At 43.6% G+C, this 17,764-nt stretch overlaps 1 protein-coding gene across 1 annotated transcript; it reads right to left on the reverse strand.

The window, feature by feature from the left end:
* Window positions 1–278: 278 nt before the first annotated feature.
* On the reverse strand, window positions 279–15,635 carry Rbm45 (RNA binding motif protein 45). Its single transcript, XM_051166498.1, has 10 exons — window positions 15,310–15,635; window positions 12,090–12,212; window positions 11,221–11,347; window positions 8,839–8,961; window positions 7,816–8,001; window positions 6,148–6,277; window positions 5,897–5,981; window positions 5,539–5,702; window positions 3,885–4,084; window positions 279–717 (listed from the first exon to the last, which is right to left on the reverse strand). The coding sequence occupies exons 1-9, from the start codon at window positions 15,607–15,609 to the stop codon at window positions 3,892–3,894; spliced, it is 1,431 nt and encodes a 476-aa protein (XP_051022455.1). The 5' UTR covers window positions 15,610–15,635; the 3' UTR covers window positions 279–717; window positions 3,885–3,891.
* Window positions 15,636–17,764: the final 2,129 nt, after the last annotated feature.

The raw sequence follows: 17,764 nt of genomic DNA on the forward strand, positions 1-17,764 counted from the left end.
ACAGGGTCCGGTAAACCATCTCATGCTTGTGTCCTTGCAGAGTGGACAGCGAGACTGTGGGGGAGGAGCGAGCGGCTTGTCTCACTGACTCCAACCAGCAAGTGGCTGAAACGCCTTTATTTCATGTCTCACTGGTAAGAGATGGTCAGTGGTACTGTATCATACAACCGGCAAATTTCTTTTAAGGTTTTTCGAGACAGGGTTTCTCTGTGTAACAGTCCTAGCTATCCTGAACTCTGCCTCCCGAGCGCTGGGATTAAAGATGTGCACCACCATGCCCAGCTACAACTGGCATATTTCTACTTTCATAGATATTAAAACTTGAAAAAATATGCATCTCGAAATCAATGGAACATGCCACTTACTTAAATTCTAAACACCAACTATTACTACTTTTTTATTCTTGTCTTTCATATAAATAAGTCATGATTTAGTTATGCAAAGCGAACTTTATTTCTGCTACATACGACAACATATTCCTCTAAGGAAGCTTTATTTCTGCTATACACAACATTCTGTTCTAGGAAACAACTACTATATTAGTTTTATCATTAAGGTCACACAAAAATGCATGTCAGCAATCCCAAACAAGCAATGGTGTGTAGACTATGAGATATGTGGGGGAAAAAAAAAAAGCTGTCAACTGTCCACAGGGAGTTCGTCCAGTCACATTTTCAGTCAGTCAGCTGAGGACTATGTCATTACTTAGTCTTTGTTCTGTAGAAAGAACACAATACAAGTATGAAAATCATCACCTGAAAGGGAAAAGCCGTTGTATTCAGTATTCTTAAGCTGTCAGGAATTCTTCAACTCCTACAGAGCCAGCCTGGTCTCTTTAATCAGAAATGCCCCCAAGTAAACAAAACCAAACTTACTTAGAGGGTCGATGCCAGCAGGTACTGGATTTCTGGGGGGAAAGTCTGTGAATTAACTTAAAACCAGATGCTCTGAAATATTAAAAAAATTATTTTCCTCAAATGGTAAGAGAAATATACTATAAACCCAAGACTCATCTCAGAATAGAACTCTAACTACTTTCAACGCTGACCCTTAGGTGTGGCTCATTTGGTTCCAAGCTCATTTCTTGGAGACAGAACCAGCATTCAGGGGCCACCGTGTCCTCCTGGAGCCGAATGAACAGTGCACCAACCAAACCAAAGAAATTCCTCCTGTCACAATCGTATGAAATGGGGGCGTCTAGCATCCGATTTTGTTGAATCTTAAAAAAGCTAGTTGACTTTTTGAGATAAGATCTTACTATCTCCTCCAGGCTAGCCTTGAGCTCTGGGTGTAATTCTCCTGCCTCAGTCACCTCAGGCCACCAAACTTGGTCAGTATAATTATTTAATGCACCCAAAAAGGTAGAAAGTCTCCCTGTGCTCTCCATGGTAAATAGGGGGTGTGCAACAAAAACAAACGCCATGGTGCAATCCGAAAACACCCAAATCACAGCTATTTCTATCCTCACCAAGTCACCATTTTCATGTAATATGACCCATTTTTATCTCTGCCCTGAATATGTCTCAAAATTCAATAATGGGAAAAGGACAGATTCATTCTTTGATGGCTGGTCATGCTGAAAACTGCGCGGTTCCTTCAGCCCGGAGGCTGCAGCTGAGGCACACTGACTGAGGGTGAGGCTCAGGGCCAGCTGGCTGGGAGGCATGTGTGCTGGTTTCTTTTTGTTCTGTTCTCCTCCATGAAGCTTTGAATTTCTGGTCATCTAGATGGGATGACATCTGAAAGGCTCCACTAAACCATGCATGCAAGAGCTTTAGCTCACGGGTACGAAGTTTTCCTTTCCTTTTATCAGAAATCCTGTTGTCTCAATGCTCCACAGCGAGCCTAGGAAACCACCAGGCCTCTGTAGAGTGCGCAGATCCACAGACTTAAGTATTAGCGGTGGGTCGGCTTCGTTCTCAGGCAGGCTGTCTCCCCACGTACCCACGCTAACCTCACACCCAGGCTTCCTGCTCTAGTCTCTCCTGAGTGCCAGTAATTCCCTTTAAAATGTAAATTCTCATTAGGAAAGGCTCAGCACAGGAGCACTCTGTACATCTTCCCGTACTAGAAAGTCAATGTTATTGCCCTTTTAAAGGGCAAAGAGTCCCAGAAGGAAAGCAGTAATTGTCTCCTGTAGGCTGAAATATTTAGGCACAGGGGTAAGTGTAATCTTTGCAGAAACTTTAAAGGACTGTTTACGTAAACAGAATTTAATCATTAACATTTTATTAGTAAACAAGAAAATTTGCTTGCTAATTCTCTTTCACTGGTTACTGGATTCTTTAGAGCTAAATGGCCAACTGATTGGTGTAATGAGTGTGGGTTTTGTCATTAAGTAAGACATTTAAGGGCATTCTTAAAGTAGGATTATTCCTAGTGGGGCCAAGGCGTATTTTTCACCACCAAGTGCCTTTTATAAAGGAGGAACTAATGACTAGCCTTGCTCTACGAAAGGGTCTTCAGCGGGGAGGCCTGTGATGAATTCTGACAGTTACTAGTTCACAACTGGGTCAGAACAGGACGCACCTGACATGGAGCAGGGCTGGGTGGGTGGTGATGAGTGTAGGAAACAGGAAACAAACTGTCTCGGAAACTCAGAATTCATTAGAATAAAACAAGCTAAAGGTGACGTCTCCCCTAAGTCACAGATGTAACCCACTACAGGAAAAGACAAAGACTGAGTGTGAAAACTAATCAATACAAGAAGAAATATATGTGTTGTATCAATATTCATAAAAAGTGGGTTTAGCAAATAAAGTTCTTTAAGAATGCATAGACAGACAGATACACATGAAAATATTTTCTAGATGTATACTTTTAAAATGCAAACTTTAGGGTTTGGGAAGATACCAATATTTAGTTTTTAAAAGTCTAAAAATATATATTTCATATGTCAAAAGATTAACTTTTTTTTTTTTCTGAGACAAGGTTTCTCTATGTAGCCTTGGCTGTCCCAGAGTCGCTTTGTAGACCAAGCTGGCCTCAAACTCACATCGATCCTCTTGCCTCTGCCTCCCAAATGCTGGGATTAAAGGTGTATGCAACCACACCCAGCTAAAAGAGTAACTTCTTAAAGACATATTTTATCATTTTTGTGCATGTCTGTGTCTGTCAGTGGGTATGTGTATATGACTGATGAGGTCAGAGTTCAGAAGAGAGCATTGGACGACCTAGAGCAGAGGTTCTCAATCTTCCTAACGCTGTGACCCTTTAGTACAGTTCCTCCTGTTGTGGTGACCCCCAACCATAAAGTTATGTTCATTGATATTTTATTACTATATTTTTGCTACTGTTACGAATTGTAATATAAATATCAAGTGTTTTCTAATGGTCTTAGGTGACCCCTGTGAAAGGGTCCTCTGACCTCCAAAGGGTCACAACCCACAGGTTGAGAAATGCTGCCCTGGAGCATTAGGTACATACAGGTGTCTGTAAGTAGCTTGACGTGGGTCCTTTGGAAGAGCAGCAAGCACTCCAAACTGCAAACCCATCTTTCCATCCCCGAGTTTAAATAAATTTAAATTTAAAAATATATTGCAATATAAAAATAAATAAAAATTAAAAAATAACTTGGTTTTACTAGTAAAGTTTTAAGCCAACATGATATTTATTTATTTATTTATTGTTTTTCGAGACAGAGTTTTTCTGTGTAGCTTTGGCTGTCCTGGACTCACTTTATAGACCAGGCTGGCCTCGAACTCACAGCAATGCGCCTGCCTCTGCCTCCCAAATGCTGGGATTACAGGCGTGCGCCACCACGCCCAGCTGCCAACATGGTTATTAATAGCTTCTAAAGTTTCCAAAAGAAAAGTTCACAAGTGAAGTACTTACAGCTGTTCCTCTTGTTACATTCCCTCGCTAAGGGGTTAGGAAACACTTACCTAAGACTCAGTAAGTTCTCTGCCGCTTTTTAGACTCTTCTCGTGGGGAGTCTGCCAGCATGACTTTAAGTCTGACCCCATTCAGAATCTTCCCGTGCAGGGTGGTGATCGCATCGCTGGCACTCATTCTGTCTGCATACTTGACATATCCCACATTTTTTCCAGACACAAGGTAGACTTCAATCAGGTTCCCAAAACGACTGAAATAAAGCAAAAGACCAAAGTATAAGAGGCCGATGAAGGCTATTTGTAAGTTCTAAACATGAGTCTAGACGCTACCTAGGCCAATCTATGCACCGCATCCACCTGCTGCCAGCGCCACTCCGCAAGAAGCGCCTCTTCAGCCAACTTCTCTTGGCTCTCCCGGAGGCTTCCTTCCTCACAACAGCGTCTTTATGTTTTCCTCACTTCTTCATTTTCTTCACCACTCCCCTTACTCCGTGGCTGTCCCTCTCCAATTGATCTACTCTGTCTTTTTTTTTTTTTTTCTCTGTCTTTTTTCCTAAAGAATCTCAACAGTTTCACCTTGCTTCCCAGGTAAGAATGGACTTAGTTTTCAGAACAGGCACTGGCTGCTCCAGCTGAGTCCCCTACAAGCTCTCAAAGTCCATATTCGAATGATCTCTTTTCATGGTCTTTTCTGGCAGGAAAACAAACAAAAACCTCCAAAGCCCAAACCACACCCCAGCCTTTTCCTCTGGCAAACCTAGGTTTTTTCTGCAGGCTTCATCACACCCTTTGCTTAATGAGAACCCTCAGAACTTCTGTGGTACCTACACTGCTGCTCTGTATGACCACTGTCAATGTAATAGAATGTTTTGTTCACGTCACACTTAGCACCCCAGCCCAGATGCTGTCTAGCACAGGGGTTTCTTAAGAACAAAACAAAACAAAAGTTAAATAAGTCAGTTACATAAAGGTCAACATATTTGTACCACATGCCTGATCTTTTGTGGGGGTCTTTGTTTTGTTTTGCTTGCTTTACTTGAGACAGGGTTTCTCTGTGTAGCCTTGGCTGTCCTGGATTCAATTTGTAGACCAGGCTGGCCTTGAACTCACAGAGATCCGCCTGCCTCTGCCTCCTGAGTGCTAGGATTAAAGGCGTGCGCCACATGCTTCCTATTCATTTAACTCACACATATTATTAGAAGATTAAAGAAAAATGTCTTTTTAAAAAAACCTAGGGTAGATATAAAGTTATAATTACGTGATATGCCTTACATGACTTAATCCTCAAGATCCAACCAAATGCTGGTAAAATGTAAGATATTTAGTAAACACTGTTCAGCTGAATTACAACATGAAGGACATAGAATATGAAAAGAACAGGTCTATGCAAATGAATCTTCTCCCAAGAGACAAGAAATTTGTCCATTCTACATCTGTGGCCTTTTAAAACCATCCTGTATGTCTTCAGTCTTTGAAAAAAATAAAATAAATAAAATAAATCAGGAAAACCTGCGTTGAGATCTGTGTTAAGGAAATTCTACTAAGATATGTGTTAAGGAAATTCTGTGTTAAGATATATGCCTGACAAAGAAAAGAAAATGATCACAAATTGAAAAGGTCAGTAGCGGGCCTTTAGAACTCAGTTCCTGTTTAACTGCACTGAGTGTGCTTGTTCACAACGTGCCTGTGTAGAGCCGAACCTTACCAGAATATGTCCTCCAACACGTCTAACGGCAAAGGATGAGGGTTAAAGACGATAAACAGTCTTTCTTTCACAGCAGTTTCAGGAGGGGCTTTCTTTTTGCACGATGGAAGTACAACATCTGTCTGGATTTGAGGCAACTGTGACGCAGAACTTCCTCCAAATTGCTGCAGAAGAGTCAGGCACAAAGGGAGAAAAAGGAAAGATTGCTCTTCAGGGCTTTGGGGTCAAGAGCTAAAGATGTGTCATGGCACCTGTGTGGTTTCTTACACTAGCTCTGAAACTGCTCTTTCTCCAGTAGTAAACAGATGTCATGCTGTTTGCTGACTGTGTTTCAGAGGTCACATTCTTACCTACTTACCAGAAGCTGCTGCTGGCTGGGGTTACTCCACACCATTGACGCCAGCTGTGATGCCACCATCTGTGTGGCCATTTTTCTGATGAGACTGAGAACAAGAACCGACAATTTACAGAGATATTAGAAAAATTCAGCATCTTAACAGTAATTTGTTCAGTGTGACTTCCTCACCTGAGGCTAACCCCTTATTTTTATCCTTCAAGGAACAGTCACGCCCAGCAGCCTGGCTTGGACACTCGTGGAATGGTACTTACTCTGCCACATTACTTCCATCATCCAGGAAGGAAACTCCTATGCGATTCCCAGGAGGGTACTGGAACCCATGCAATTTGTATTTTGCATAGACAGCTGATGCTGCGTTAGAGTACTGAACCACAGCGTGGCCTACAATGGAGAACAGACAGAAATGGGAAAAGGCGGCAGCAGACGAGGAGTCCTGCAGGCCAAGGTCACAATGCATTTCTTTCTTTCTTTTTTAAAATTTACATTCATTGGCATTTTTCCTGCATACATGTCTGTGTAAGGGTGTCAGATCCTCTGGAGCTGGAGCTACAGGCAGGTAGGAGCTGCCGTGTGGGTTCTGGGAACTGCGCCCAGGTCCTCTGGAAGAGCAGCCATTGCTTAACTGCTGAGCCATCTCTCCAGCCCCAGTTACAATGTATCTCAAAGGTGAAAAATACAGAACTATAAAAATCAAAGGTATCAGAGCACAAAGTTCTGTTAAACATGCATGTAACATTATTTGTTGGCAGTGAAGCATAAGCTGGATTTTGGAAAAATAGAAACAGCACTTTAAGACACTGTAGTATCAGTATATATTCTATTTAATGAATTGAATTTAAAGAGTTTCTAAGTCCTTTTCTTAGAAGAAACTTGCTGGACTGGGCCATTGGCCTTTAACTTGCGAGGCCCCTGCCTCAGTGAGTCCTGGGACTTCAGGCACTCACCACCAGGCCCAGCTTAAGTTTTCTTATGTCAAGATATGTAAAAACAAAAATCCATGGAAAAACTCTATATCTATATCTATATTCTGCCAGCTGAAACAGTGGAGGAAAGTGTTACCTATGGAAAACAGCAGAGCTGCCCATTTCCTGTTCTCTTGAAGAGATTTCAATTAAGAGGGCGGTGCTAAAGGCAGGGAAAGAAAAGCTGCCTGGAGCAGGCCGCTGCTGACACGCCCGAGCGGATGCCTTGGCTTAGCTGCTGCGCTGCTCCTACCGCAATGCTGCGATGTACAGAGACGCACAGCACTCAGGACGCGGGCGATTAAGGCAAGAGAGACTTGGAGATGCACAAGGAGACTTTAAGCCTCTTATAACTTTGCATCAATTCAAATAGCAAAAACAGACCTTAGCCTGAGACGCTGCTGTTGTAAATGGGAAATAGAGAGAATCCTTTATTTTGTGAGTTAAAATATTTTTATGGTGAATGACTTTTATAAAAAAGGTATATTCTTGGGGATTTATTTGTTAAGATATTGCTGGATTTTATTTTATTTTTTTTGTTTTTCGAGACAGGGTTTCTCTGTGTAGCCTTGGCCATCCTGGACTCACTTTGTAGACCAGGCTGGCCTCGAACTCACAGCGATCCGCCTGCCTCTGCCTCCCGCGTGCTGGGATTAAAGGCGTGCGCCACCACGCCCGGCTATATTGCTGGATTTTAAATAAAATAGGAAACAAGGAGGGGCTAGGAGAGGATAATGGGTAGTGATGAGATTAAAGTACATGATATCTGTGAACAAAATTATCACTGTGAAAATGTTCACTATACAATAAACATAGGTATATTAACAAAAAGAATAAAAAACACACTAGAAAAAAATATAAACCTCCTACAACATACACAGTATAAAAAAGTGTCATGGATAAAAACTGCTTTAACAGAACACTGTAAACTTAACAACAGCAAAAATATCATTTTACCATAATTTGAATAAGGATCACGCTGAATCTCACAATACTCCAGTCCTGGAACTATGTCAAAAACGCTGAAGAGCTGCTCCTCCGTGAAGGGGACTCGCGACACGACTGACAGGCGTTTGGAGATTGCGTTCTGGTCTCTGCTATCATTCTTGTCAAAACTTGAAAATTCAGACTGCTGTTCTCCAACTATATGTAGACGTACACACACACACACACACACACACACACACACACACACACAAAGTAAATCATTAAATTTCTACACATTAAAAATTCATGTTAATTATTTGCACAAATATATTTGAAACGTACTATACTAAACAAAGAAATGTCTTTGTATTTTGCAGTATTCTTTTGAAAATTTTATTTTTAATTTATCCTTTGAGAATTTCATACATGTATACAATGTAGTTTGATCACATCCATCACCCATCGTGTAGCACTGTAGTATCAGACAACCATAAAGACCCAGTGACAAGAGAACAGACAACTTCACACACTTCCTCCCTTAACTTCAACACTGAACTACTACAGGGATGTCTACTTTTGGCTGGCTGCACAGAAGCAGAATTCATACACTACTCTACCACAAAATATAGTAGTAACACCTGTTAGTATATAGACAACGCGTAGCTATCTAGAGAAACCTATATTGGAAATAAGTTAAACATAAGTGTTAAGTATTAAGGCTGTTAGAAGTACTGATCAACTTCTTAGGAAAAACAACAACAACATATAAGTTTTTCATTCACTAGGTAAGATTTTCAGGTTGCAGCCAAAAGATGATTTGAAAATTAAATTAGTTCTTTTTTTTTTTTTGGTTTTTCGAGACAGGGTCTCTCTGTGTAACCTTAGCCATCATGGACTCGCTTTGTAGACCAGGCTGGCCTCGAACTCACAGCGATCCGCCTGCCTCTGCCTCCCGAGTGCTGGGATTAAAGGCGTGCGCCACCACGCCCGGCTAAATTAGTTCTTCTATACCGAATGTGTTACCAATATAAAGAGGGAAGGCAGTGCACTCACCTGAGGGGAACAGGCTTGCTCTAGGCTCACTCCCCGGAGCCTCCTGCCTCACGCTGCTGTAGTAACCCTGTTCTGGGGACTCCGACACCTTATTTTTAGGCTCAGCCAAGAGCGCCCTGAAACCTGAAAATGAGAGTTCATGAATTTCTAAGCTTCATAGCAAATTTAACGTTTTTGATTGTGAGGATCTGACAGTTTTAGAAATAGAACCATACAAGGTAGAATCAACATTATGTCCGTCTCCATCACATCTACGACTTTGTTTTATGGTAAAGGAAAAAAGTAAGTGAGAAAATAAGCAAACAAACAAACGAATCAAAGAAAACCAGAAACAAACCAAGAGCCCCAAGCAGAAGACAATACAGACAAGAAAGGTCCGCAATGCTGTGCCACCCTTCCAAAAGATGGTACCCCATCTGCCCAGTCTGCTTAGCATCAAAACCCTGCTGGGAACCCCTACATCTTGCTATGCTTCCTTCATATGTGCTCAGCTCGTTACCATGCACACCACCTTCCCTGCCTGTCAGACAATCACAACAACTCTGTACCTGGCTCCTTGTTCTAGATCAAGGGCTCTTACTTAAGGGTCTAAGGATCAGCTTCCAAAAGTGGGACGCGAGCTATGGAGGGACAGTCAGCTAGACAAGTGCTCGTCATGCAAGCCTGGAGATCTGAATGCAGGTCCTCAACACCCACATATAAGGCCAGGCGAGGCCATGCATGCCTGTAATTCCAGCGTTGGGAAGGTGGACAGGACACCAGGCTAATCAGCTGGTGAGCTCCCCGCTCAGGAAGAACCGCACCCCCAAACCAGGTGGATAAGGCAGCCTCTAGCCTCCATGTGCACCCTCCCCAAGCCACTACACAAATGGGAAGGTCCCACAAACCCGTTAAAACAAACTGCTTGTCTACATTATGTGTACATAGGTGTATCTTATGGGTTCATAGCATTCCTACTGTTCACCAGCTGTAAACATGACACGCCAGCTGGTGTGAGCTCACACAGTCTTTATGGAGGAGCTATGACTGTATGAGGGATTTGGAGGTGGTGGAAAACGAGGTATACTTTTTGTTTTCAGTCTTTACAAATAACCTTCTATTCCTTATTTTCTAGGTCTTAGATAGTCAATATAGATATAAACACTTTAACTGCCAGGGCTGCCAGGTGCTTCATCCTGAGGAACATACGACAGGAGACAGCTAAGATTGACTGAGACGTTTACAAGGACCTAAGAAAGGCCGGGCATGGTAGCACACGCCTTTTATCCCAGCACTCGGGAGGCAAAGGCAGGAGGAGCGCTGTGAGTTTGAGGCCAGCCTGGTCTACAAAGCGAGTCCAGGACAGCCAGGGCTACACAGAGAAACCCTGCCTTGCAGGTGGGGAGGAAGGACCTAAGAAGAAATTGCGGTGTGGACTTTAGAGGCATCTAAGAATTCTACTGATTAACTGCAACTCTTTCCCATATTATAGATTTTTTATAACAGTCTAAAACCCAGTAATTTATTACACTTCTTATTACCAAAGTCAACTTTATTTATAATGTCAAGATATCCAATAATGTGTCATGTAGCTTCCAATTAATGACCTGTGACAGCAAATATCACCAACCCTATGCTTAACTTGTATGCTTGTTAGTATATTAAAACCTGGTTAGGGCTTAGATCAAATAATAACAAATAGAAAGCATACGACTTGCTGGGCATGGTGGCATATGCCTGTAAAAGCAGACACTTAGGAGGCCAAGGCAGGAGGATCACAAGTTCAAGTCAAGGCTGGGTTACACAGCAAGATTCTGTCTCAAGAAAAACAATATATATATAAATATATAATATATATAAACCTAAAAGGGTAAATCAATTTTTAATACTTTTACAAGATGTTTTTTTAAAGCTCCAAATCTATCCAAATAGCAAGCCAAGTGTGTCCTGCGTACTCAGTTGGTCATATTTCTTAAGATGGTGTCTGTCAGCATCTGACTGAGTCACCAGTCCAGAACGGTCCTGGACTTTCTTTTGTAGTCCAGGCTGGCCTTGAACTCACAGAAACCCACCTGCCTCTGCCTCCCAAGTGCTAGAATTAAAGGCATGTGCCACCATGCCTGACCTGAGAGTTTTTTTTTTTTTTTTTTTTTTTTAAAGTGTTTTTAGCAAGGTTAAAAACAAAACACATTCTGGGGCTGGAAAGACTGATCAGTGGTTAGGAACACCTGGGTTCCATTCCAACACGCACACGGTGGCTTACAAATCTGTAACTCCAGTTCCAGGGGGTCTGACGTTCTCCTCTGGCCTTTGTAGGCACTGTACCCACGTGGCACACAGATGTACATGCAGGCACAACAACCAAACACATAAAGGAAATCTCTTCAAAATCCCCATCCTTACTTCTATCACAGTTTTCTATTGCTTGGGCAGCTTGTGATGGTTTTAAATAGCGAACGTAGCCCAAACCTTTACTTTCTCCAGTGACTTTATTCTTAATAATGCTGCAATACTCAATATCTCCATACACCTGCAAGAGGTAAGAGAAAGGACCTTAGGGGATTCAAACTTCATAACGGAAAAAAATACTTCAAATTTTAAATTTATAATCTGTATCTCATGCATGCAAAGAAATCCTTCAAGGCTACATTGACACTCTATACTGCTGACTCCACAGATAATGAAGCTCAGCCCACAGAAATCAAATACCTTGCCCAAGCCACAGACACCAAGCCAGGAAAAGAGAACGTGTTGTACGGCCTTGCTCAGTAGAGGAGTGTGAGGGCGCTGGAACTGGGATTCTGAGGCTTAAAATTATCTTCACAAGTCATTTACTAACGAGGAGCTCAGAGCTGTAATGCTTTCCCTTAAATATGAGCTGTATAGATGCCAAATTTAGGACAAGAACCACTTCAAGGAATAACCTTCCTGTGACTAAAACAATGGCAGCATAGCACAGGCCATGATAAGCACTGGCCAGCACAGCTCACGTGTGCAGCCGTGACTCAGGTCCTGACTCACTGTGCACAGACAGGAGAAGTGAGACTCCAAGAGGCACTCTGAAATGTGAAGGCCGGAGAGCAGGCTTCGGGGTGGAGTGGGCTTCCATCTGGGTGTCATCACCCATTAGCTGTGTGGTCTTAGTGACGGCACTCTGGCTTTGCACCTCATTTTCTCAACGTATATTTTATGATGAACTCTCACTACTACTGTCCCGTTGTTAGCAACTATGCAATGCTGAAGGCGGAGCTATGATAAGAACACACAAGCACCTTAAATTTCTCCCGCAGGTCTTCTTCGGTGTAGGACTTTGGTATCATAACAAAGATTCTTGTGAGTTCTTCATCTTCAACGTCTCTGTGACTTCCTGATGATCGGGACTGGGCAATGAAAACCTAGGAAACATATGATGCCCTCGGAATCATGTTAACTACATTCTCATTCCGTAAGTGGGCTGGCTTCACAGAACAGGTTAAAACGCAATGGGATAGAGGCTTAGGAATTGTCTTTCAAAAATAAGTTTTGTTGCAGTGATTTTTTTAAAAAAAAAATGTATAATACAAATCTGTTTTTTTCCCCAAATACATTTCTACTCTTGCGTTTTGTTTTGTTTTGTTTTAAGACAAGGTCTCACTATGTAACCCTGGCCAGAGTTTAACTCTGTATGTAGGCCAGGCTCACCTTAAACTCAAAGAGATCTACCAGTCTGTCTCCCAAATGCTTACATTTGCATTTTTGACCACCAAGAGCAGGTCACTGATATAATGCAAATTTTGTATTTAAACAGTGTTGACTAAAGGTCTGATATATTCATTCATTCATATTCCCACCCCCTCTCTCGGAGACAAAAATTTTCTGTGTAGCCCTGGCTGTCCTGAACTTGCTTTGTAGACCAGGCCGTCCTTGAACTCACAGAGCTCTGCCTGCCTCTGCCCCGCTGAGTGCTGGGATTAAAGGTGTGCGCCACCACACCTAGCTCTCCCTACATTCTTGATATAAAAATGTTCCACATTTTTCCTTCTCTAGTTGTTTTTTTTTTTGGTTTTTTTGAGACAGGGTTTCTCTGTGTAGCCTTGGCCATCCTGGACTCTGTTTCTCTAGTTGTTTTACCAGGCACCGACTGTACATAAATCAGAGCGAGCATTAGTCTCTCTCTGTGACAGAGGCTTGCATTTATGAAGCCAGGGGTCTGATTCCCAGACCCCCATTCCCACCCCTAAATGCTGCATGTATTTTGAGGAATCATAAACACATGGGGTTGCTATGGGCTCATCTTATATAGTCATCTGCTAATATTCTATATATTGAAGTCCGTCTTCACTGTTAAGAGCTTTAAAAAAAATCTACCACACAGTATCTTTAAAGCATTTCTCTCATAAACATCACTTGGTTGTGGTTTTGTTGTTGGTTTATAGTATCTTTAGTGGGAAACAGGGTCTTCCCATGTGCCCATGCTGGCTTTAAACTCAAGATCTGCTTGCCTGAGCTTCCTGAGCACAGGGAGTACAGGCATGTGTTATATTTAATGTAATTATTCACACAGTTGGGTTTAAGTCTAGACATTCTTGTTTTTTTTTTTTTAGTTTTTTGAGACAGGATTTCTCTGTGTAGCCTTGGCTATCCTGGACTCACCAGGCTGGCCTCAAACTCACAGCGATCTTCCTGCCTCTGCCTCCTGAGTGCTGGGATTAAATGCGTGTGCCACCACACCCGGCCTAAGTCTAGACATTCTAACCGCTTTCTAACAGAAAGCATAATCACACTGATCCATCTCCGTGAATATCACAAATACGTCCACATGCAGATGGAGAATTCATAGGAGGCTTTATTTTTCTATATTGGCAGTTTAGTTTTATTAAAACATTATAAGGGAAGTGAATCTGAACCTAATTTGCTTTGTAGTACAATATGTGTTTCTCAGTTTGTCTTGGTTTTTATTTTTCTGGAGGAATATTAAAATCTGTGACTAAGGCTGTAGACTTGTTTGTTGAGCTATAACTATTATATTCTTGATAGATAATGTCACTTTTGTAACTTGAAACGACATGGACCACCACACACCTAACCCAGGCACGCACCCCAGTCCCGCACCTTGATTGGCTTGGTGTTGTTGGGAGCAAGGCACTGCCTGTGCATCTCCTCCATAGCCCGGCAAGCCTGTGAGCTGCGGGCGAACTTGACTGTGACATTATTCACAAGGACCCATGAGGAGTGTGTGTGTGTGTTTGTGTGTCCTTTAAGGAGGGCAGTGTATCAGTGAAGTATGAAAAAAAAAAAACTATGGACAATGGATTGCTGTAGGAGGCAGAAACTCAAAGGACACTGAACAATTAAAAAAAAAAAAAAAGGCACTGTATACTTTTGTTGAAGAAACAGAACACTGGGTCCAGGGCAATGAAAGCTGTTACCTTGCTCAGAAGACGGCTTGCTATAGAGGCAAAGGGCCCTACTTATAAGACAGGGTAAGAGACATAGCCCTAGGTAGTCTAGTTTAGTCATTTCCTCAACAATACCCATCATATGTCAGGCACTAATGAAGGTATTAGTAAAAATGGCCCATTCTAAGTTAACCTAGTAACAAGGTACCCGACTAGTAATGAGGCATCCAAAGAAATCGACAAGAGAAGCTCCGAGAAAATGCAAATGCTAGAGAAAAAAAAGACACCCAGGCTGAAAGATCTGAGGTGCTATCACACCACAAGTTTCTAAATTTTAGAGCCTCAAGTGTTTACAATATCTTATAAAGGACCGTATCTCTATAGGGCACATGAACCACACAGTGCACGCCTGTTCTTACGCAGCTTAACCCCTTTCCTCGACGCAGCAGAAAGAAAGGCGGGAAGAGACTCCAACCCACAGTCCATGAACACGTGTCAACAGCACCCTCTCCCTGAGTCTGCTTTTAAATCCTTTAGTTAATAGAGACTACGAACTTGAAGGGAACCAGGGAAGGTGGTAGATCCAGAACCTTTTCCTTTCTGGCTGTTCTTTCCAGCCCACCAGTCTTCCAGGAGTTTCAACTGTTTTCCTAAGCCTTTTTACAATTTTCTAGGTTTGCCCCTTTCTTAGTACGAAGCACAGCTGGCCACAAAATGGGAAGGTTAATCAAAGCGTCCGAGAGAGGAGGGTCAGAAAAGTCCTCAAAATAGACAAGGAGAGAGGACATACAATAAGGTCGACTGAATTATGTGACAGCCATAGCTGAGTTGTATTGACCTGTGGCTACCCAATCTGTTCCCAGGGGAAGATGCTCCTTTGGCCAGAGGCCAGGGAACCTCTCCTCCACCCAGGCACGGTCGGCTCCTGGGGGCAGAGTCCAGCCCCTTTCCTACCTGATACCCCAGATGCAGCAAAGGGGCAAGAGAGACCCCCTACCCACCCCACCGTCGCCCCCGCAGGCACCCTCAACCACGAGCATCTTTACTCCAGACACCCCAACTTGGGCATCTCTACCTCACACACCTAACCCAGGCACGCACCCCAGTCCCGCACCTTGATGGGCTTGGTGTCGTTGGGAGCAAGGCACTGCCCGTGCATCTCCTCCATAGCCCGGCAAGCCTGTGAGCTGCGGGCGAACTTGACGAAGGCGACGCCCTTGGACTCCTTAGTGTGCTTGTCGCGCACCACCCAGATGTCCTGGATGTCTCCAAAGGGCGAGAAGCGCTCTCTCAGCACCGATTCCGACGTGTACTTGCTGATCACTAGGAAGATGCGGCTGTTGGGCGGCTCGTCCAGGCTGTCCACGCCCGGGCGGAAGGCCCCGCTGCCCGCGGAGCTGCCGACGTCGTCCATGGCGCCCCACGCGGGAGCCAGGCGCCGACTCCGTGTACCCCGACACTCCGGAGTCCGCCGTCGCGGGTCCGCCGCTCCGCTTCCGGAAGTGCCCGGAGGTTGTAGGCAAGTGCGGCTCCTCAGTGGGTGATGCTGGCTTCCGGCAGCGTTCTGCAGCGCCCCCTCGCGATACGGCTGACTCTGAGCAATCGCAAATCTCTAGTCCCATGGGAATGGTTTGTGCAAACCCTGTTGCCTTGGGGCTAAAAAGACCTGCCTGCCTGATGCTTAAGCCTTCCCAAAGCTGGCTTCTTGCCTTCTTCTAAGCCAAAAATGTGTTGTTACAAAAAAAGATTATTCATCACCTTTTTAAAAGATAGTGTACTTTAGCCTGGATGTGGTGACACATGACTGTAATCAGACTGCTGCATTTGAGGTCTCATGGGTCAGCAGTTCGAGGCCAGCATCTGGACAAGACCCTGTCTAAACACACACACACACACACACACACACACACACACACACACACACACACACAGAGAGAGAGAGAGAGAGAGAGAGAGAGAGAGAGAGAGAGAGAGAGAGAGAGAGAGAGAGAGAGAGAACAAAACCACTAAGCTAAAAGTAAGCGGGGGGGGGGGGGGACAGGCTCCTAAGTGTCCATAGTGACAGGAACAAAGGACCATTGCAGTTGCAGTGGGGTCTTGCAGTAAGGAAGGAAGACTGGGCTCAGTTCCATGGAGATAAATAAAGATTTATAAGTAGGGCAGTGTGAAAATTAGTAGATGAAACAGTACTGAAGATCAGGGTTAAGAGGGACTCTTGGTAGACCTGCCTCACAGACAAATGCTGCAGGCAGCCAGAGTGATGGTAACAGCAGCAGTCAGACATCGAGGGTAAGAGTTACCATGAAACGGCTTGCTCAGGGTTCCTCCTTAAACTACATTCCCCTAGGACAGAAAGCTGAAAGTTGGGCCTCGTCAAGCAGAAGACCTGGGGGAGTTTGTCTGATGTCTTGGTGAAAACAAGGAGCCTTTGTCACCATTTTGACCATAAGCTCGATTAAGAGGCACTATAGACAGAGTTTGTGGGGGTTTGAATAGGGATGGCCCTCACAGGCTCATATATTTGAATTCATGTGCCGCTACTTGAGGACTTAGGAGGTGTGGCCTTGATGAAGGAAATACACCATTGAAGGTGAACGTTGGGAGTTTCAGAAGCCCAGGCTAGACCCAGTAGCCTCTTCTTTTCCTCTTGCCTTGGGATCTAGCTGTAACTTTCAGCAGCTCTTCTAGTACCCTCTGCCTACCTGCCTGCCACCATGCTTCTGGCCAATGCACTAAGCCTCTGAAACTGTAGGCACACCCTACTCAAAGGCTTTCCTTCATAAGAGTTGCCATAGAGCGTCATGGTGTTTCTTCACAGCAATATAATACGGACTAAGATAGTTAATTCACAGATCCTGACAACTGGAGGGGGCCTTTGAGCACAGCCCATAGACAGGCCGCTAAGGTCTAGGCATCTCTAAAGTCAACTGCATCCAGATTTATTGTACATCAACCATGTGCCAAGACCTAGAGACTCCATGACACAACAAAACTCATCTTGTCACTGAATCCTATAAACTTCTTGCATAGTTCCAGTTCAGGACTTCTCAACTATAGAGTAGAACTAATCCTAAATATTAAATGGGGTAGTTGTCAGGCATAATTAGTGATGTCATCCATTTATTCAATTAGCTTTATTTTTTTCTGGAGATTTGTGTTTATTTTTATTTTATGTGTATGAGTGTTTTGCCTGAATGTACCATCTGTGTACCACATAGTACAACACCCGTGGAGGTCAGAAGAGGCCATTGGACCACCAGGAAGTTAAGTTACTAAGGGTTGTGAGCTGCCATTGTGTCTGTTGGGAATTGAGCCTAGGTCCTCTGAGGTGCTCTTGACCACTAGGTCATCTCTCTAGCCCCTTGACACTTTAAATCTTCTTTGCCTCTGCTTCCCAAATGCTGAGATTACAGATGTATGCCGGAATGCTTGGACACTAACATTTTTTACTTAAAAAAATTTTTTTGTTGTTGTTGTTGTTTTGAGACAGGGTTTCTATGTGTATCTGTGGTTGTTCTGGGTTGTAGACCAGGCTGGCCTCAAACTCACAAGAGTTCTGCCTGCCTCTG

This window comes from Acomys russatus, chromosome 24 (assembly GCF_903995435.1).
Source record: "Acomys russatus chromosome 24, mAcoRus1.1, whole genome shotgun sequence".
Taxonomy (NCBI): domain Eukaryota; kingdom Metazoa; phylum Chordata; class Mammalia; order Rodentia; family Muridae; genus Acomys; species Acomys russatus.

Excerpts from the sequence above, each read along its gene's own strand:
- Rbm45 (XM_051166498.1), bottom strand. The coding sequence starts at position 15,609 with ATGGACGACGTCGGCAGCTCCGCGGGCAGCGGGGCCTTCCGCCCGGGC. Across the intron at positions 6,278-7,815 it reads TGATCCTTATTCAAATTATG|GCCACGCTGTGGTTCAGTAC; the intron begins GTAAAATGATAT and ends TCTCCATTGTAG. Across the intron at positions 5,982-6,147 it reads GATGGAAGTAATGTGGCAGA|TCTCATCAGAAAAATGGCCA; the intron begins GTAAGTACCATT and ends TCTTGTTCTCAG.